This window comes from Acanthochromis polyacanthus, chromosome 14 (genome assembly GCF_021347895.1).
Source record: "Acanthochromis polyacanthus isolate Apoly-LR-REF ecotype Palm Island chromosome 14, KAUST_Apoly_ChrSc, whole genome shotgun sequence".
In the NCBI taxonomy this organism is placed as follows: Eukaryota; Metazoa; Chordata; class Actinopteri; family Pomacentridae; genus Acanthochromis; species Acanthochromis polyacanthus.
In genome coordinates, this window is record NC_067126.1 from 19,877,517 (window position 1) to 19,899,605 (window position 22,089).

Here is a 22,089-nt window from a genome sequence, read left to right on the forward strand (position 1 = left end):
GAGTCTTCCAATGCAATTACTCGACTCCAACTTCTCTTCAGAAAACAATAGTTATAAACTCTATTCTTACTTTTAATTGCCCAGTAAAAAAGAGATTCTCGGCTTGCTGTGACTCTTGCTCGGTGCCCCAGAGACTGCAATAAAATGGCACTTTTATGACCTTGCTTAGCAACCACTTCTAAAGGGAGACACAAAAAAATCACTGCTAAACTACTGAAGGTTTTTTTTTTCTTATCAGTTCCCTGTCAACTCTGACTACGAGCTAGAGTTAAGATGATTCAATTTAGAGATATCTAGACAGAAAGAATCACCGGAAAGTATGAGAACTCGTGAACATGGGTGTAGTTCTCCCACACCGCAAGAGTCTGTGAGAGGATGGTTATGGGAGAGGGCTGACAAAAGGGGGAGGAAAATTAGGCTCGCCAGCATTCTTCTCATTTAAAGCTGTAACTACACAAAAAAAGCACTCACGCAGTCTGGGCTGGGTCTGCTTGCTGCTTACAAGGAGAGGCACTCTTGTATTCATGGTGGTGCAGTGATAACCTGAGCATTTTTTTTTTCTTTTCATCCCTTTTCCTTTTGCTTTGCACACCAGGGAGGCTCATGTCTTTCTTATAGACATGATGAGCTTTGTGCATTTAAGGACTTTCCTTTTTCTGGTGGTCTCCGTGGCTCAGGTTTTGATTGTTACATGTCAAGATGGGAACAGCGGTAAGTGAAGCCCTCAGCTGTTTATTTTAACACCTAATTGCTGTAGTGTGAAGGTGGCTGACCTTCAAACATGAGCGTGTGCTTTCTGTCTTGGGTTGTGCAAACTCTGAGGAAGGAGTTTATTTGTACTTTTAAGAGCAGAAAGTTGTGTAAGTGTGCTCTTGGTTAAAGGAGAAGCTCCTTTAGATTTGTCAGATATTGTTAAAACCCTGCATTCTGTGTTGGATTTTTGTGCCACAGTGAATTCTCCTTGTACATGACATCTGAATTTGTTCTGTTGCCTTGTTCAAACACAACATGACTGGTGTGGGTGACTGAGACAAACCTTATTTCGTCACTGAAGAGCCTGTCGAGCTTAGAGACGGTTTACAAGAGATGAGAATAGCTTCAGTGAGGATTATCTGCAATCGGCAAAGATGTCAGGAAACAGCCCTGTGGACATCTGTCAGTGATTCCAACTGATGTCACCCAGAGACACTGAAAATGTGCAGAGGAGAGAAATGAGCACCTTTGCGGTTTTGCATTACTCCTGCATCACTCCACCACTTTGGAACATTCATTAAGTGTCACCCCAACTATTGTTTTCCCCCTCGGACTACACTGTACATCTGTGAAAAGAATTTCAGCACCACGGCTCACGCGCCTCGGAGGGAACACAGGCTGCATGTTAATTCAGGGCAGATGTGAGGAGACATGAGCAGCAGAGATGCTGTTGGATTCTCTGAGTCACTGGAGCTGCTGATGTCTTCAGCTGGAACACCTAAGTGTTCCTGTTTGACTTGAACTGTGCTTCCACCTCTTTTTCCAGCTGGAGTGTTTGATCTGTTGTGTCGTCACAGGGACCGTGTTGTTTCTGAGCGTGATGTCATGGGACACAGCGAGTCCTGGAAAGTGCTTTTGATGGCTTCCTGATGGAGTGTGGAGCAGCAGCACAGACAGTCCTGTTTATTTTTTTAAAAAGCTGTCTCTCCCTCTGGATAGTTAAAGTTTTTCTTTCATTATTTCATTAGCTGAAATTAGTTGGCTTTTCTCTTAAGGTTCAGTTTCACACAAAGCAGACTGTTATGTGGCACTATAGAGCACCACCCTGTGGTGGATGCAACATGTTTCTATACTGGAGAGGGAATTTAACACTACATCTGATGCTGTCATTTGAAGATCAGTTCATTTTCAGTGAACTACATCGACACAGGTTAAGATTTAAAAGAGAAAAATGAAGGAGACACAGCTGTACACAGCTCTATAGGTTTCAACTGTTTGGACACAAATTGAAAAAAGACTTTGTGTTGATGTAAGTTTGTTTATGCAGCTCTGTTTTACATCCCTCTGCCCTTGTTGAGAAACTCTCCATCCATATTTGTTCACATAAAACAGCGCAGTGATCTTGCAGGCTTCTTTCCATGGAATAGTGGTGGGTGAAGTGATTGCATTTCGACCAAATAAAAACAGTGGAAAGTTCATGGTTTTTGTAGACTAAGGGAAAATGTGGTTCACCAGCACTGAGACTATGTGTGTCTGTGAGGGGGCTTTAAAGACACAATGACTAGTTATGTTTCTTTGGAAGCGTTTTTAACATGCCATTTTACATTTCTATTTTTTTTTAACAGTGTACACTACCACTCAGAAGTTTGGGGTCAATTAGAAATGTTCTTCTTTTTGAAAGAAAACAGTTTTGTTCAAAGAAGATAACATTAAATTAATCATAAATACAGTCTAGACATTGTTAATGTGGTAAATTAATATTCTAACTGGAAACGGCTGATTTTTAATGGAATATCTCCTTAGGGGTACAGAAGAACATTTCCAGCAACCATCACTCCTGTGTTCTAATGCGACATTGTGTTAGCTAATGGTGTTGAAAGGCTAACTGATGATTAGAAAACCCTTGTGCAATTATGTTAGCTCAGGAATAAAAGTGTGAGTTTTCATGGACACATGAATTTGTCTGCATGACCCCAAACTTTCAAACGGTAGTGCACATTAAAGTAAAAAGAGAATTCAACTTTTAAACATTCAACAAAACTCCTCACTGACTCTTTCTGGGATGCTGCATATGCTAATGGCTACAGTTTATTCTGGAGGCTCAAATGAAGTGTGGCTAACTGTTGATTAAACTCCTTAACTGTGAGCAGACATATTCTCTCAAAAACCTTATTTAAAAAAAATAAAATTCAGTTTGTTCTAATAATTTCAAAAAAGAAGTCAACAAAAGGCTATGTTGAGGACATGGAGGCTATTGGAAAGATTTCTGAAGGACCAGATTTAGTTAGAATTCATGAAATCAAATATGCTGCTTTGAAGACGGAAAACATGTTCAAAGCAAATGTTGAACATTTCAGTCAGTACATTTATACAGCTCTAGATTGATGTCATATGCTTGCACATGTGTGGAAAGTTTTGCTTGCTGAAGACCATAAGTTGGCCTTCCAGATCAAGGAGCAGACTTTAAGCTCACAATTGGAAATGGTGACGCCAGCGTAGATTAGGATAAAAAATACGGTACAGTCCTCATCGAGAAAAGCTACAACCTGCACTGGAAGAAGCAGAAGTGTTCAGCAATATTTGGAGTAAGGTTTAGGGATGTGAACATGGAAAAAAAAGTAGCGAGTCCTGATTCCAATAACAGAAAACAGCAGTGCGTGCCCAGACCTTTAGCCAAGGAGAGAAATCAGGCCTCTGCATGAGTGTATGTCAGTGTGTCTGAACACTCCTCCCAGATGCTGACATGGCTGTGAAACATCTTCAAAGATGCCACTTTGCGCCTCGCATCAAAGAGACTCAACACCCAGCCTGCATGAAACCAGTGGATTACTTGAGACTGTAAGCAGAGTTACATTTATCCTGCCATCACCAGGTTTTTAATATTCATCACAGCCAATAACCAAACGTTTTTCCCTCTCTGAGAGAAAACACATGAGCAGAAAGAAAAATCTGGTATTCCAAATCAACAAAACCTACATGAGGTCACCCTGACTCTCAAATTGGTTCCAGTTGTTGTTGCCACATCACTGACATCGCAACAAATGGGCTGTTTTCTACAAAAGCTGAAACGTCCAAACATGTGAATTCAACCAGGTCCACAGACGGCTTTGATTAGGAACACATGGTGCATTTTTGAGCTATGACTTGATTACACGCCTCTTTTCTCCCAGAGTTAAGGGAGGCGAGCTCACCAGATTGCACACTGTCTTGAGTTACACGTGCAAGGAAGTTTTAGCAGGCGTCTGATGTGAAGTGTCTGCCTGTGAAGCTGGGATGTCCTGGTGGCACTGAAGGTGGAGCTGATAGATCCTGAACGCAGCTTGTGCCTGAGAGCACGGCTCCATGGGAACGACTTATAAACCGAATTATTGCAGTCAGCAAATGGAGGCTTAGGCTGGAGGGATGACTTCCAGATGTTTAAAAAAAAGTCACTTTGGCAGGATTTGGAAACATTTGAAAAAAACTAGGTTCAGTTGGAAGGGGGTGAACTTATACAGCGGATGTGAAAACATAATGTGTCCATATTGCTTTAGGGGCAACTTGAGCTGTTTGCTGGCTCATGGTTTAGGTAGTTCGAAGGAGTGTCTTATCTTCTGTAACTTTACAGGTTCAAGTTAAAGTAACTGTTTGTTCAAAGGCCGTGCAATTATGGCTCCTCCTGACAGGTTTCCTGGTGCTTGATTGGCACTTACTCACCCATCGGTCCTCTGTGATCCTCTCAGCCTGTCGCTGTAGGAGGATGACAGGACAGAACTTAAACACAGAACAGACTCATTTTCCCAAGTGCTGTAATTGTCTTAATTCCATCCTAATTAGCAATGCGCTTCTCACACTAGTCATAGAGCAAGAAGCTTGGCTGCTCAATTCACGTGATGTGTCAGAGTTGAATAACTTAGAATAATTTTAGTCCATGTTTGTGCTGTTTTAAGAGTAAAAAAAAACATTGAAAATTAAAGGTGAACTACACACTGATTTTACACTGAAGGTTAAGGTTACTTGTACGAAGGAGTTTCACTCTGGCATCAGTCGGATAATATCCTGCTTTGTTCTGATTGTGCCTTCAGTGATTTTTACTCATACTTTATACAAAGAAATGTGTTGCACTCTGAAGATGTGGGGCATCTTTTGTAGCTGTACCCAAACTGAGGACTAAAAATCTGTCTTCATCTTTTCTACTTCAAACTTGTCTCCTCTTTTTTAAAGCTGGTGTAAGCATATGTCTGGAGAAGGGTAAAAAACAACAACAAAACATAACAGAATTTGAAAATACAGTCCTTATACTACTACTCTCCTTTTCACCTCTCTGGTTTAAGCCCCTAGAGACATATGAATACACTTTGTATACACATAAAAAACAAGGTAGACCTAAACATGAACATAAAATTGAATTAGCCACAGTTGCAGCTGTGAGCCTTTGGCTACGGTTAGCGGCTTAAACTAAAAATTATTAGTGGTGTCCAACATGGCGACTCCTCGCCAGCGAGCTCAGTGTGCTTGGAAAGTCTCTATACACAGAGGGCATAACCATGCATTCTGTGGGGAGGTCATGACCCCTCCAGGCCTAAGAAAATCTCAGTCTGTTGTCATATTTGATCGATTTTCATTTTGTTTAAATTTGTTAAGGACTCCATAAGTGCTCGTTACCTTCCTAATCATACACTGGGAACACAGAGAACACAACAGCTGTGAGCGCTGTGCCAAAGCTTTGGGTTCATTCTGTGGGCACTGGGGGGCACCACTGCTTCCTTACTCCAAATATTGTATAATATATACAGATATGTAGAATACACAACCTCATCAATAACTTCAACATATTAAGATATTACAGGACAATGAAGTTAGCAACTTTCCTGTCAGAAGAACTGAAAGATTTGAATACAACAGTTCCTGTATTTTATGCTGATATCGACACATTTTACTTCATTTATTGTCAGATTCTCTATTATCCTCTCGTTTAATGAGTCAGTCCTCATTTTAGGGTTGCTTTGCAGTGTAAGCAGTTGTAGCCAAACCTGGAGGAGCAACTTCCTCTAAAGGATTTTTCACGATTGAATCAGGCTCGAAGGAGCATCTGCATTTGTAGCATTGACACCCTCTCTCTGACTCCCTGAGAAGACTTGTGATTGACCAAAGTCTCCAGTTAGGGATAGATGCAGAAGTCTATGCTGAAGATTATGAAGTTTCTTGCCCAATGACAACAGATATAAGTGCTGCCTACCTCAGCTTTAATCTGTCTCTTGTGACTTCCTGTGAAACGCAATACTAAATTTGCAGAGTGCTTCTTCAATTATTAATTTAAGCAAAGTTTATTAGTTTTTAGGCAAACATTATCTTTCTCAACAATTATAAAGTAATATTGTCCATCCTGAAATGCCAGGAAAACAAACATGACCTTCATGTCAAAAGCTTTTGAGAAGTCAGCTGTTGCTGGTGTACGGCCAGTTTGCCTGTTCACGGGATGTTGATACAGCTGGTTGTAGTTTTTCCAGGAGATCAGCAGGACTTTTGCCCTCTGGAGCTTATCTTCTGTAGGTTGGCAGGTCTTGACGTAATATAGCACTCCCTCCGTACATGTTCTCTGTCTCTCCTGTGGTGACCATTTCAAAGGCTGCTGTAATTGCTTTAAATCTTCCAATTTCATGAGATGTTATATCTCATCTGGGAACCTCTCTCTCTCTCTCTCTCTCTCTCTGTGCCAAAGTGCTTTGGCCCAGGTGATGATTCAGCTAAATCAGATTACTGCTGCGTGGATTTCCAGAGATTCTCATAATAGGAAATGCATGTACAGATCAGAATTACACTCTGCATAAACAATACTGCTTTAAAACTGATTGCTTTTTAACAGTCTCTACACTTTTAGATGTAAGCGTTTGAACACAACATTACCACATAAATTCTTAAAATGGGATAATGTTGTCTGTCATGTCCTCAAGCACTACACTTACTTGTTTAAATGCCGCAAAACGGTGACAGTCGGCCATAATTGCAGGTTGTGGCCCGACCTAAATTCTAAGTTGTAGCTAGGGTTGTGTATATTACAACTGCAGCGGGTGAATAAGTGGATCTACATGGGTGTTGGTGGGTGACAAGGGTTTGCAATGTGGCCTAAGATATGTTTAGGGTCAACTTGTTGAACAGCTGATTGACTTTACAGTGAAATACTTCGTACACATGCAGTGAAGCTTTGAGGTGTTTTTCAGTCCAGGTGGTCCTTCTGGAGTTGTAGCAGAGGGAATTATGTTTCTGCCATGTGTTAAAAATAATAAGATCACATTATATTTTGTAGTATAAGTAATTTGTTGGTGTAGCCCATAAAAGCGAGCTGTACTGTGGATTTCTTTTATTTGATGAGAAATGCTTGGATTGAGGTGGATCGTTTTGGTGTTCCCCTGTCCGCTGTCAAGACTTTTATTTTCTATATCAAATCAATTAAAAACTGTCTTAAAACACAGAACAATGGGTCGTTACAATGAATGCACAGTTTTCTTTAGTACAAACATGCCAAGAGGCTCATGTTCTGGAGGAAAGAGAAATAGTTGAGATTTAGTAGCATTCCAACATTCACACTGCTGGAGTCTTTGCTGTACATCCCTGCCAGATCTCAGTAACGGGTATGGTGTTTCTTAAAATGTCTGCTGTGATTAAACTCAAAGTGTGCAGAACAGATGCATATATTAGCTGGAAGCAGCATCAGAAAAGATGAGGTCTTTCTAGGCTTTCAAATGCAGACAATGTAAGGCTATCAATCAGTCAGACTATAGTTGTAAACTAGTAGAAGGTAACAAAGTGCTTTGCAGAACAAAACGAAAGAAAAGGAAAAGCAGTGGAGGATGTCTCACTGGAGGTTTTTCCTGACTTTGAGTCTAATTGAAAGGCCACTGCAAGTAGTCGTGAGGATTCTAGAGAGTTCAAAGAATTAAAACAAACCTTATTAACAGGTAGGAGCAAGAACATTAAGACCTTCATAAACCTTCTTAAAGAAAAGATCTTGAAGTCATTTCTAAAGCAGATTGTGTGCTCTTCTTCTGGTCGGAGTCAACGCACTTGCAGGTGGGGTTTGAAGCAGTTGAGATATATTCTTCTTGTATAGCAGAGCATTACAATAGTGAAATCTGCAGGTAATAAAAGTGAGCAGTCGTTTGGTCCAAAAGACAAACGCACTTGAGCAGTGCTCAAAGATGACAGTTTTGCTTTGAGTTTCTCTCTGAATTTAAGTACCAGTGACCAAGACTTCAGTTTAGTCCTGATTAAGCTGTAAAAAAATCTCTGCCCTCCATAACTTAATTCATAAAATGCAGTTTAAAAGGACATCGGCTGACCTTGGGTCATCAGGAGACAGCGATATATAGAGGAGTGTCATCAGCGTAGCTATGAATATTAATACTGTCCCTCCTGATGTCATTTCCAAGTTGCAGCATGTAAAGGTTAAAAAGTGGAGAACCTAAAGTTAAACCTTGAGTGACACCTTCATTCATTCTATCACTTTTAGATGAACCTTCACCCAGGCTTATTAAAAAAAAAAAAAAAAAAAAAAACTACGATAAGGTACAGTTTGAACTAATACCTGAGAAGCCAATCAGACTGGGAAAAATCAGCTGGTCTACAGCAGCAAAGGCTACACTGCACAAAGCAGTACTAAGACAGAGGATTTTATAAACATTTAGTAAACTCATTAGAGATTTTGGATTTTTAACATTCTTTTTTTTATTTGATCATGGTCAGTTGCATCAAAACTTGAATTTTTTATTTAGGTTCCTAAGTGACAGACTCTGTCCAGTCGGGAAATTACTCCTTCACTAAAAAGAAGGGTGCATTCTTTGAACACAATGTGAGTCTGTGCTGCCTGTTACCCACTGGCCGCAATGTCCACTCAATGTTCCCAAACAGACGCGTCTCACATTGAGCCAGAGCACTGAAATGTGGAAATGTCTGCTTGTAGCTGGTGACTCATGGCCACCATTTACCCCAGATGATCTCACCAAATGGGTAAAAAGCTGCTGCACAGAAGGGGCCAAAAGAGACCGAGCTTGTGAGAATGAATTAGTGAAGCAGACATTAAATGAGAAGATGTTGGACGTGTTTTGTCAGTTCACAGCCTTCATGCATCAAGCGTCCTCACCGCTCTGGCTTTCACTTGTTTACCACACATTGGGGAATGCTAGTATATTTGAACCAGAAAAACAACAAGTCCATATGCTGGCATGGTAATTTACAGTCTGCTAGCTTTAAAATTATATCCATATGAATGACATGAAGTACCAACATTTTGTATTTTTTTGTAAACACACTTGAAAATTAAAGCAAAGCCACATGGATTTTCCAAAAGAAACAGGATCCGACACAAAAGCCTTGTAATTGCTGCAATGTTTAGACATTTTTCACTCAGGATTCACTTAATTGGCCATGCCAGTTCCTCACCAACAGCTCCCTCAGGTTTACACAGCTTGAACTGTGTTGTGCAGTATGTCAGTCTTTATTTACCTGGGCTAAATTACAGCGCTAAGTACAGACTATGAGCCCCATATTTAATCTAATTCTCCCTCTTGTTTCCAAACCTTTCACTGATGTGGCTTGGTGTTTACGGGGGGAAAGAGGGGGTGAGCTTTACATTCGGGATCATTTCATCATAATTTCATATCTACAGTATTAGGAGAGGGGGACTGAAGGGGAAGAAAAGTACTGGCACAGTTTCAGACTAGAGTTGGAAGGACGGAACGCTGAAGAGAAACGAGGAGGTAGAGGAAGGGACTGAGGATAAAAGCTGGATTCTGTAAAGAGAGAGGAAAACAAGGGTGAATCTGTGAAAGGATGGCGAGGAAGTGGCAATGAGGAAAGCCCAGAGGACTGTTTGGGACTTGTTATCGATGGCAAACACTGTATATCACCAAAAAATTGGTCCAATTCCAGCACTGGAAGTTATGTCAAAATGAAATTTCCTTTTTGAAAGACACATTTTGGCTCTGCTTGTTGTTGTTAATGAGCTTTGGGAGTAACGGTCGAAGATAATTTCGTGCATCCTATTAAAATAATATGAAAATGAAGGCTAAACGTTAAGGGGAATGTGCCACGTTACCAGCACTGATATTAATGTTATGTTCCATTTTGTTCTCCATATACTGACTTTGCAACCATCAGAATTAGGTCAGCTGGCGGTCTGTGAGCTCTTTGCAAACGGAGGCGCTTGAAGCGTTTGTTGTGATGCCTTTAGAGAGTTCTGCAGCTCACACAGCTGTTGATGACGTATTGAACCAAGTATGCAACTGTTACTGATAGAAGGGAGGAGCTGCAGCAAACAAACTGCAGCAGATCTGCCATGAAATAATCCACCGTTTGGCACTGAGGACGTTTCGAGAACCTTCTCACAACTGCAGTGAAAAAGTTTTTCGTTGGTTGATGCAGTTTTTGGTGTTATTCCATAATATCACAAGGACATGAGTGGAAAGATGCCCCCATACTTCTCTCGTTAGGAAAAAAAAACAGATTGCTGTGTGAGTGTGTGTGAAAAACAGCGTTCTTTACTGACAGGTCCAAGTACAACTGAGTTTTTACTTGATTTCTTTCAAAACCTGGGATTACATTAAATAACATGGTATTATATTTGCTTTGTCGATGCAGTAGAAGCACCCAATACTCTATCTATAATGCTCTTTGTGCACATAGTGGAATAAATCAGACGCTGTTTGTAAGACATTTATGTGCCAGGAAGCGTGACCCACATGCAGCTGCCTCCCAACCCATCTCATTAAGTCCATGTCCAACCCACCCAATGAATGCATCGCAGCAAATTCAATTCACGAGAACGATTTAAATGATAACCTGAAACTCAGATGCAGTCCTAAAAAAAACAGATCCTAATGGAATTGTAAACCAGATTGGTCACAATGATTGTACTGTGTATTCTATGATTTACTTTACTTCTTTTGGAAGATCAAGAAAACTCGACTTATTTCTCATAACCTGAATCTTATTTTTTAAGAGTAAGCACAGCTCCATCATCTTTTTGACAGTGTATACCAGAGCCACTGATCGGTTGTCAGATGTGGATTAACTTTTAGGCCAGAGAGATTCTGCCGCTTCAATTTAGAGACAGCACTGAGCTTGGAACTAGGATCACCTACATCTCTAAAACAGGTTAACTCACACAAATGTAATTTTTAATGTGTCATGTCTGAGTGAATCTAGTGGGCTGTGAGTGTGAGTTAGAGCTGAAATGGTGGAAATAAATGGATATGGAGAAGGAACAGGTGAAAATGAGGGAGTGAAAGACAAAGTGTATATATGCAAAGAAGACAGAGATTTGTACACATCTTTTGGACAGTTTTAGTGATCCCGTGTAGCAGAGGGCATCACTATGCTCTTGTAAACCAGTGAACATTGTCTTGTCAGGATTACAACTATTCAAGCCCTCTTTGTTTAACTAAAAGTTGCCTTAAAATGCAAATTACAGAAATTCTGTTGCTCAGAAACTATATTGTATGATTCTTAGACTAGGAAGGAAGTGAAAAATCTATTATATCTACAAAGTAATGCCAGTCAAGTTTTATTGCATATGGCATTTTGTTGGCAAACGGCCACTCTAGAAGCAGTTCTCCAAACCATCCATGTTTGTATATTCCATGATGTTGATGGATTCAACAGAGGTTAGTGTGGTTTTTAGCTCCTGTTTCATCCATTATAGCTCTCCATTCAAGCGCAGTTATTGGTTAGCCTTCCTCTCCTCTTTTTCTTTCTTGTTTGCAGAGTTTAATACTGTAGATAAGCTCTTAGAACCTAATGGCAGTCACTGTTATGGATATTAAACCTAATCAGCATTGTAAAGTTTTAAAAAATCTTATAATATCCTACTAATGTTAAATTAGTGCAGCCAAACCTAGACAGACAGTCTTGAGTGAGTTTCACAGACATGGGCTTTTCATGACAGAACCATGTGACCCCTGGTCTGCCAGTGACCTCACTAAACTGCATTAGAACGCTGCTCTGACCTCATCACCTCTATTTGTGTGTGTGTGTCTCCATCATTTATAAAAATGCAGACGGCCGTAAACTTCAGGAGTTTCATTTAGCAGTAAAGAGAAAGTGATAAATTCTGTGTGTCCCCCGGGGCCTAAAAGTGATGTCACCGCAGGGAAGGGGCCTCAGACTCGGCCCCACTCTCTGGGTCCTCCCTGTGCTTATTTTCCAATCTGAACCACGAGCTACTACTGACTGCTGTCCAGTGCAGTCACTGCAATTCAAATCTTTAAATAAGAATCCTCTTATAACTCATAAGAGTCCCTTGTGGATGTCTACCTAGGGTGCTATCCCTAGGTAGAAGCAGTTCTTTCAGTCAGGACACTCATAAAGGTTCAGGTCACCTTAAAACGGCCTGCAAGTTCACGCAGTGCAAAACAGATGTTATTAGCCAAAGGTTTCCTCTGTAACATTCAGTAAACTCTTGATGATGATGAGACTTGTGGCTGTTAAATGAACTGCAATCAGTAATCAGCTTCTCCTGTTAGCACCCCATAGGTAGGCAGAAGCATCCTAACATCCACCCAGATGTGAGCCTGTAGTTTGACTAACGTGATTTTTTTTTTTTAAACCATCCTCCATCCCTCCATGAATCGACTGCCCTGCAGATGTTGACACATGTTTCCCCCAACCTCAGTCACACTCCTGTTTGGCCAAATGGACTTCACTAGCCAAAACTATTTGACATTTTTTTTGTGCTTATGTTGAGTTTATGTTGGAGTCGGGGTTGTGCTGGGAACTGGTCGTTTGTTGAGGTTAGCAGACTCCATTTCTAAGCTAACATTAGCTGGTGTTGCATACAGTTGCCTCTGTAGTGAAGAGAAGAGAAGAGAGGCATAAGGGCTATCAACTTGGTAGCCAGCATAAACATCACATCCTTTGGATTTTCCCTGAAAATCTGTCCACAAGCTGTTGTTGACAGGGGTCAGGGAAGGCCTCATTCTTTGAGTTACATTACAATTCATTTATAAGCTGAAGAATCAAAAGCTCTGAATACATGTGCATAGTAGCTTTAAGTAATGATAGGCAAGTCTGGAAGGTACTTGGAGAACGCTTGATAAAGTTCATGTAAAATGAAGTCATGGTTTATAATTACAGATATGATACTGAAATGATGCTGAATCAAACATATCTTAAAACCACTGCTGTCATTGCTGTGGTTTTCTTTACAGATTCAGTCTCTCCTTCCCAAAAAGCCCTCCCCACAATGTTTTTTAAGGACTATAATCATTTGTAAAGTTGCATTTCTGCTAATACAATCATGTCACACAACTTTCTAATGGGTCTTCTAGCAGTGTTTTGGATGGATCATAATGCAATTTTCTGCACTGAGAAACATTTGCAGAGTGCTATGGCATGAAACCCACTCTAACTACTTCCATTTATTTTGTCATTTCTTTTCAATTTTTCATACACGGGATGATTTCATCTTCATAACAGTTAAATGAATGATAAAGGGGTTTAAGCGCTGACAGGACTGGAGGAATGGTTCTGTAGTTTATATTAAAAAGTATGCACATTAAAGCTTGTTTGAGGGGAGGCGGTGCCATAGTTGTAATGATTGCTTACAATGTTGTCATTGCTGGAATTTTCATTTATTCTTCAGTTGACGTTACACTAAGGACATCAGTGAAATGTCACAACGTGATGTAAATATAAATGATTTCAAAACTGTGACCTCAAACTATGCAGTCCAGTTCAGAATGTAAATATTTATGGGTGGACATCCTTCACCCGTTGGGCTGCACATTAAACACAGTGCCTGCTGGGGCACTGGCCAAACAGCTGCTTTATTTCTCAGAGCTGTTAGAACAACAAAATGGAGACAGAGACAAAAAGAGCATATAATGAGAATGAAAAGAAAGAAGAGAAAAAGAAGCAGGAGTGTGCAGGCAAAGTCTGTAAAGATACCGCATGCTTTGATAAGGATGAGCAGAGAGAAAGGGAGATTGGAGAGCTTGACGTGGGATATGAGAAAACACAGGCTAATGCGAAAGAAAAAGTGGGATTTAAGAAGCAGCCTCCGGGCCGCCATTTGGTTTGAGGAGAGGATGCAGCGTCCTTAAACCGCTGTAGCGCTGAGGTCAGGCAAAATGTGGAGGCAATAAATCTGTGCTGCCTTTGGGGTGGCTCCTCACCACAAATATAGGACGCCTTCTTCCCCACCTGAAGAATGATAATGGCTGAGCATGTGGATTCCATCATTTAGCTTTTACAAGACAGCATGCACATTGTTAGAAATGCTTCAAAGGTGCAACATTTGTGACCCAAATGTTGCACTTACAGCAGTAACTTTGTGCACATCACATTTAACGTCAACTTTGTGCATGATGTCGTCTTCTAAAACAATGACTTTTATTAATCCAACCACCTACGCTTGTGCTCATGGGGTCACGTATTTCAACTGATGCAAAAACATGAAGCAGAGAAGACAGACACTTCATGCCAGCACCACAGACTACACTTGAAAATGCAAACAGATGTGTTGCGCTCTGCTGTGAGCTGCAGACAGCACACTTAAAAGGGGATTTTAGAGATTTAAATGGTTGGTTAACACAAAAACCATATCTTCTGACTTATCTCTATAGTGGTATCCAACCATGCAGATAACATCAGACTGACTTCTGAAGTTTGAGTTTTAAGCTACAATCCCAGTAACAGGAAAGTAAACTTTGGAGAAAGACATGTTAACAATTTAACAAAAACATTTTTCCAGTGTTCTTGCCACCCTGATTAGGAGTAAGTACTTCCAAAATGTTGACGCTAGCAAGGTTTCCGTCCAAATGCAGACCAAATTTTTAACAAATGTTGAGAATATCTGAGAAAGAAAACAAGATTCAATGCTTGTTTCCATGTGAGTGTTAGGAGCCGGTTGGTCGAGACAAACAGCTGGTGGTGCTAATTTTCTAGTCGGTACCATTAAAGCATCACAGTGAAAGGGACACAAGTCTCCTCACAGATATGTTTGCCACAAGGTAACACGCTTCATGTACATAATGATTTATTGATGACGTCTGGTTCTGCTGCACTGTGTTTTCACTTTAAGAAGTAGTGCAAAAGTGGGGCAATTTTTGGTGAAAAATATTTTTTCTTGAATTTCTGGCATCTACTCTCAATTGCTTTTATGTGCAAATTGGAAATGGCCATGAAAACAGCTGGATGCGGACCAGAACTGTCTCCTAAAAATGTGACGATGCAATTAAACTACTGACAGAGATGGAAAACTGTGATGATGTAGGAAAAACGTCCAGTGTGTAGGAGCCACAAAGTCCATGTAAGGAGCTAGGAGGGGAGGATGGCAGCAAAAGCCAACAACAGGACACTAACACAGGATATGATTGTTCACATCTACTGCAAGACCAATGATCTTCAACTTTAGTTAATTTTCAATCCCTGTTTTATTCGATTTTGGAAAATATCACACTTCAGTTGGTACTTTTACAAAGATAGCAATTCATTAGGAGCTTGGTTAGGTTTAAGCACTGAAAGTACTTGGTTATTTTAGAAAATATCATGGTTTGGGTTAAAAAAATGACTCTTTCACAACAGATTTGAAGCTTCTCCTCTCCTCTACCTTGTGGGTTACCATGGTGACATATGATTGATTGATTGATTGATTGATTGATTGATTGGCTGAATAGCGCAAGAGTAAAGTAATAAACTAAATGGCAAAAATATGTAAATTTGAAACTTATTTGTGATGTCTCAACTAAAAAACATGTTTCCTCAAAGTGTAATTTAGAATGCAGGTATGCTGTATAGGAACAGGAAATCTTGTCGACACAGACCCAACTACAAAATCATATTCACTTGGACTGTATTTTGGTGGAAGCAGGAAAAGATGGAGCTCTCACCAATCTGTCTAGACTCAATACCACAAGGGTGAATGAGAACACTTCTTTTCCTAACATTTTTGTGAAAAACCTTTTTCTTTAACATACTATGACTATTACTTCCCTCAAACATTCACTGATAGCCTCATACAGAAGTACAGTCTCATCATTTTCCAAAACCCTAAATCCTCCGTGTGAGAAATCACTTGGCATTCAGTTAACTTTAGTGCACAAAAAGTTGTATTACAGTGAATAACATAAACCATATTGAAACAGAGCTGAGATATGTTACCAATTTATCAGTGTTGGCCAGCACAGCGTCCATCCATCAAGTCAGCAGGAGGAGGCTAAGTCATCCAGGAAAGACTTTCCCTGCATTCGCTGCCTGATTAAGACCTTTTAATCAAAGGTTTATTATACAATAAGATAATTCTTTGGAGGTTTTCGCAATCAGTACTTTTCCCCAAACTGGTTGTAGCTAATTTTTTTTGCTAGTTGTGCCAAACCTCACAGTGGAACAAAGCTAAGAATGTGGAAGAAGTGCATTGAGAAGAAAAGCCCAGTACAGCTGGGATCAAGTCACTCTGGTTCCATCTGCAGTATCTTGCAGATGTAGCATATTGTCTGATTTCCAGATATTACATTTCACTGACATTTGGTTCTTAAACAGAAATGCCTTAAAACACTAGTTTGTATTGTAGTTCTCTGTCAGCATATTGTGCTGGACACAACGTTCCTCTGAGTTTCTCTGTGTTCAGAATCCACAGTTTATTCTTTCACATCTGGCTGTGCACTCAGTTGATGTAAAACACCAGGGAGCTCTGACCCCTTGTATAAGTTAACGGCCTGCTCCGGTAAACTGGAATGTTTGACGTCACCCATTTTCCTTTGCTGCATGGCTGCTTTTATGAGAATCCAGCCAAATGTAATATTGTTGAGACATATTAATGCAGTTGAAGTTGAAGTTGTGTCTGTGGTGATTAGACAGAGATGTGTCTTAAAGGCGGAGTCTGCGATTCTTGAGGGAGATATTTACTTTAGCATGCTGCAGGTTTAGTGCCCATCTCGCTCCCATTGCCTGCTTTCCACCAAATCTTTGTCTTTTCCCCACTTCCCTGTGGAAGAGTATGAGCGTGCACATGCTTGAATGTGCACAAGACTCACTGGAATACTGCTGTATGGATCAGTCCTAGCCACTCTTTCGTTCCCATTTACAGAGCCAGGGCTGAACGAACACCAGATTTTAATTCAGCACACACAGTTTGCAGATCATGAGGAGATTCAAATGAATTCGATTTTTATACCGCCAAGGGACACAGTGGAGTTATGTGACGATCGGCGTATGCTAGTCTGTCTGTTAGCAACATGAACAGATTTGGATGAAATTTTCAGGGAAGGTCATACATGACAGAAGGACCAAATGATTATATTTTGGCAGTGATGCTGTTTATAGTCTGGATCCACAGATTTGTTAAAGATTTCTGTATCATTGCAAGATAGCGTCACTGTAACTATGACAACAAATGAATGCTATGTCAGCTGCCTACTGATTCTGCTAGAAATAGACCAAGGGGGACTTATCAGGACTTATCCGTTTGAAATGATACAAGGAACAATTGATTACACTGTGGGGGTGCTTCCGAGTCCCATCAATTCCCACTGCCCGCTACATATTTAGGTCACGCGATTCTATATCCGCACATACATACCCATGCATAACGCACGCCTGTGCTCCCCGCAAGGTCATTTTGTTGGGGGTACGTCTATATTAAATGGCCATATTCTATGTTGCCGTGATTTCTGATAACCAGTAACTAATAAATAAATGCTGCATTTCTGACAGTGCCTTAACGGAGTATTGTGCTCTCTGAGTGCTTTTCATGTTTCAAAAATGTATTAGATTAGAACTGCATTATTTGCCTTCCGTATACTTTTTTGCAACGATAGTGGACTCAGAGCATATAGCATGGAGAATCTTTGCATGCATGTATTACAAGTACTACCAATAGAAAATATAAGGGGATAGGAAATGTGTTTCGTGTACATAATTATATTGCATATCTGACTGACTTGATGAGTCAGAATGATAATCAGTAGGTTTGTGTACAATGTATTGTGAATGCATGCACTGGTGTTTTTCTATTAGTTACATCCCATCTGGCAAAGCCAAGGTTAAACAAGTGTGCAGCACGTTTATGTCTTCAGTGTGTCAGTGTGTTTTATTTAGCTTGATCAATGTGCGACTGGAATGATCCTGAGAGGATACGAAAACCACATGTTTGACAGTGAACCAGAACTTTGTCTGAGATTTGGTTTCGACTCGAACAGCTACACCTGTGAAAGTTGAAGGAACATTTTAATACTTCGGTGTGAGCTTTGAGCAATTTAATTTTCAGGCCAATCTGTTTGGGTGTGTTATAAAGTATAAATCTGTTCTTCTGTTTGCTTGAGGAGTAGAAGTCAACTTGGCTGCTCTCAGAGTGTCTGAGGGATGGAACCGGCTGATGTGATGTTGTTTCATCACACAAAGGCATGTGTAAACTCAACTGTCACAACATTGTTTGTCCACACAGATACATTGGGGTTATTCAAAATCTTCACTTTAAAAGTTATTTTAATGACCTAAGACGCTGTTTGCATGTAGATGAGAGGCATAAACTGGAAGAGAAAATGTCTGTTTTACTAAATATCTAAATTCATGTGGACAAGACCTCAGTAAAGTTTGCTGTAGTTGTTCAATATTGAAGAACTGGAACATAAATATGACTCATGCTGCTTGATGGATTAAACATCAGTGCTTGTATTCTGACTTAGTTGTAATAAATGATTGTAAATGATATGCACTGAACATCAGAGCCATTTGCAGTCGCATATCTGCAACATATCTGATGCAGAAAAGTAGAGAAAACAGAGCAAACATTAAGATGACAGAACATAATCAGACTTAAGCCTCAGTGTTGAGTGTAAAACCAAGACAGGCCAGAAGAATGATCCCCATGAAGACACACCATGTTCTGTACCGAGTCAGTGTGGACATGGTCGACTGTGCAGCACAAAGAATGCTCTTTAGACTGCTTTTAATGCCTGATCAGATAAAGATTGCCCTTGTTTTGAACTTTGATCCAGACCTCAGTGAGAGCTTCAGGCCAGGCCAAGGAAAGTCCAGGCCTTTGGCTATCGTGATGAAGAATGTTCACTGTTTAGCAGCTCACATTTTCTTCACTTTCAGTTCTTTAATTACAGCTAATTATTATGCATCATGCCGTCTAATGTACAGCATATTTACTTCATAATAATACAGGTACATCAGGTACAAAGACATTCTTTTTAATGAAGATAACATTAAATGAATCAGAAATACAGTCTAGTTATTGTTAACATGGTAAGTGACTGTTCTAGCTATAAACGGCTGATTTTATTGGAATATCTCCATAGGGGTACAGAGGAACATTTCCAGCAGCCATCACTCCTGTGTTCGAATGCTACATTGTGTTAGCTAATTGTGTCGAAAGTCTTATTGATGATTAGAAAACCCTTGTGCAATTATGTTAGCACATGAATAAAAGTGTGAGTTTTCATGGATGAATTTCTCTGGATGACCACAAACTTTTGAACGGTAGTGTGCATGCTGTGATAAGCTGGAGTTGAATCCAATCCAAGGCAACAAAAAGCAGAGTGAGGCAGCAGCAGAGATAAAGAGCAGGAGGAGGGGATGTGTAATTTAGCAGGACCACAATCCTCCCAGGCCTGAACATGGGAAGGCAACAGCTCATAGCTGTGGTTGCCACTTTAAAAGGAAGACCCATTGGAGACGGGGGCCTGTTGATGGAAAAGCCTAGACATGTAATCAGCACGCTACTTATTCATTTCAACTTTCCTGGCCTGAGTTTCCAACCCCTCCCTCGAGAGTCAGAGCTTTGTTTGTGGAAGGCAAGGTGAAGAGCATGTTCAAACTAGAGTCTTCTTTCACATTTCCAACCCCATCAGTATCATAAAGCAAATCCTCAGCGCTTCCGAATATTAAACAGACAGGATGTTTTCTCTGATTAAATCCTGTGCCAGTAATTAAAAAAAGCAGATTGGGTGACAGATAATCATGTTGAAGCAAAACACTGTGTTGAGCCAAAAAGGTGGTTGTCCTTGTTTATGTCCCATTACAGCTAAAGCTTTGGGTTGATGTGGCCAAAACATCGTCTGATGTTCTCAGAACAGCTGCTTTTATGGACAGCTTTATCAGTCGACCAGTCACAGGTTGAGCTAAAGGTCCTTCACAGAGGGAAGATTTATGTCTGGCAGTGACAGCGAGGGTTTTAGAGCAGGAAAACGCAGCTGAGCCACCCCTCAGCAGCTGTAACTCATCTGCATCTGGACGAGGAATCAGGCTGTACTCCTCGAGGTACTGACCATGTCAGCAGGGACAGGTCGCTCGAACAGCGAGGGAGAACTTTTTCAGAACAAATGGTATGATTTCATGTACTTAACATAAAGCAGGTATTATCTTTCTGCTAATTAGATGACAGTGTGTCTATCGGTTTAAGGCCTGCACTCATCTTTGTTTTCACTAAAGGAAATGAAAGATGCAGTTGGAAATGACTCATTGTTTCCATAAGGTCATTTTCTAACCCTTCAACTTCTGGCTGCCGCAGCTTCTCCCCAAACACACAGCATTATGAGTATTTCCATATTAGCTGAGGAAAATCCATAAACTAGTCACATTTTTTTCTTCTTTTTTTTTTGCCTTCTCACATCTGCCAGCTGCATCACTGTGGTTTCCCCAGGTTTTTCCTCCTGGCTGATGTGTGCCATGACTGAGGAGAAAGGATGTTGGGTTCTTTGTTATCTGGCTGCTGTCTGGTGAGCTGCACTTAATGATAACTGCAGAGGAGACACATGAGTCATGCCGAAGAGCTCCAGACTCCGTGTTTTAAACCAGAGGAGGAAATCGTCTGCCCTCTTAGCTGACTTGTGGAAAATGCAGATCAAGAAGTAAGGAAGGGAGCGTGCCTTTTCACCGTGGTCTCGATCAAGCCGTGCTTTTACGGCGTCTGTGGAAAAGTGCAGAACCTGCATTGCATTAGCTGAGAGGAGGGGAAAAAGTGAACGTCGATCTCCTCCTCCTCCTCAAGACTTGCGGTGGGGTTTTTAAGAAGACTCTAAAAACCACTCTTCTCTTCCAGTAAATTTCTAACTCACCCGACACACGGCGTTTGAAATCTCTCAACCCCCAATGTGAAAAACTGTTCTCCAACTCTGTGGTCATATCTGGTTTTTACATCTCAGAAACAAGAAGGACTGAAGTCACACACAGTTTACCCCCTCTGTAGATAACATGTTTCCGAATGGGAGCTTATTTGAGGCTAAGGGAACAATCAAAGACCATATTAACAAGCAATCAAGTCAGGCATAAGCTCCTCTGAGAAAACAGTAGATACAGTTAATCTGTTCTTCTGAAGTATTGCGAAACAAAATAAAAGTATGTTCTCAGGCCAGATAAAAGATTCATTGCTGAAGAGATTCCAAGCAAATGAAAAGAAACGTACTATTGCGTTCCATGAGGAGCTGGTTTTCATTTTGGAAGGCCACAACTTAGCGGGATGTTACTGGATGTTAAAAGGCAGGAAATGTCATTGCTGAACTATGTCGTGTTTTTCGTCTTGTCAAATAGTTTGTGGCCATAATAGCAATGACGGCTGAGAAAACATACCTTGGGGATTTATTTGCAAGTTACAATGTTGATCTTCTGAAATATACACAGCTGGCTGGGAGAAATGGAGGTAATGAGACAATGGATGTATGTCAGAGGGACTTTCCTTGACTTCTGTGTCTGGATGAACGTGACTTCATCAATGTACACTACTGTTCAAAAGTTTAGGGTCACCCAGGAAATTTCTTGTTTTCCATGAAAATTCACACTTTTATTTATGTGCTAATCTAATTGCACAAGGGTTTTTTAATCATCAGTTAGCCTTTCAACACCATTATCTAATACAATGTAGCATTAGAACACAGGAGTGATGGTTGCTGGAAATGTTCCTCTGTACGCCTATGGAGATATTCCATTAAAATCAGCCCTTTCCAGCTACAGTAGTCATGTATCACATTAATAATGTCTAGACTGTATTTCTGATTAATTTAATGTTATTTTATTGAATAGAAACCATTTTTCTTTCAAAAATAAGGACATTTCTAAGTGACCCCAAATTTTTGCATGTCAACTTGTGGGAAAAAAGCAAGTTTAAACATATATTATCTGCTGTTAATGATCCCAGTCTGATGTTTTTCTTATTGATATGACTCTCTTTCATAGTTCCCAGTATGCATAATGCCAATTTTCCACATGTTTACATTTTATATACTCATAGTGGTAGCAGCCTGACAATACTCGGTAAAGAAAAAAAATATGAGCGAACAAAATTGTTAGGAAAGAGAACTGTAATTATATCATAGAGAGGGGGTCTCCCGTGCTATTGTCTGAGGTATTACCCAAATCACTGCTACCCATACTTCTGAGATTAGATGTAATGAGCTTAAGAATGCCTGATTACATGGTGCA

At 40.3% G+C, this 22,089-nt stretch overlaps 1 protein-coding gene across 1 annotated transcript in view; it reads left to right on the forward strand.

Moving 5' to 3' along the window:
• Nucleotides 1–430: 430 nt before the first annotated feature.
• col5a2a (collagen, type V, alpha 2a) overlaps nucleotides 431–22,089 on the forward strand; it is a 51,063-nt gene continuing 29,404 nt past the window's right edge. The window contains 1 exon segment of the mRNA XM_051959425.1: nucleotides 431–711. Within this exon segment, the coding sequence (XP_051815385.1) occupies nucleotides 621–711 (91 nt within the window). The 5' untranslated portion in view covers nucleotides 431–620.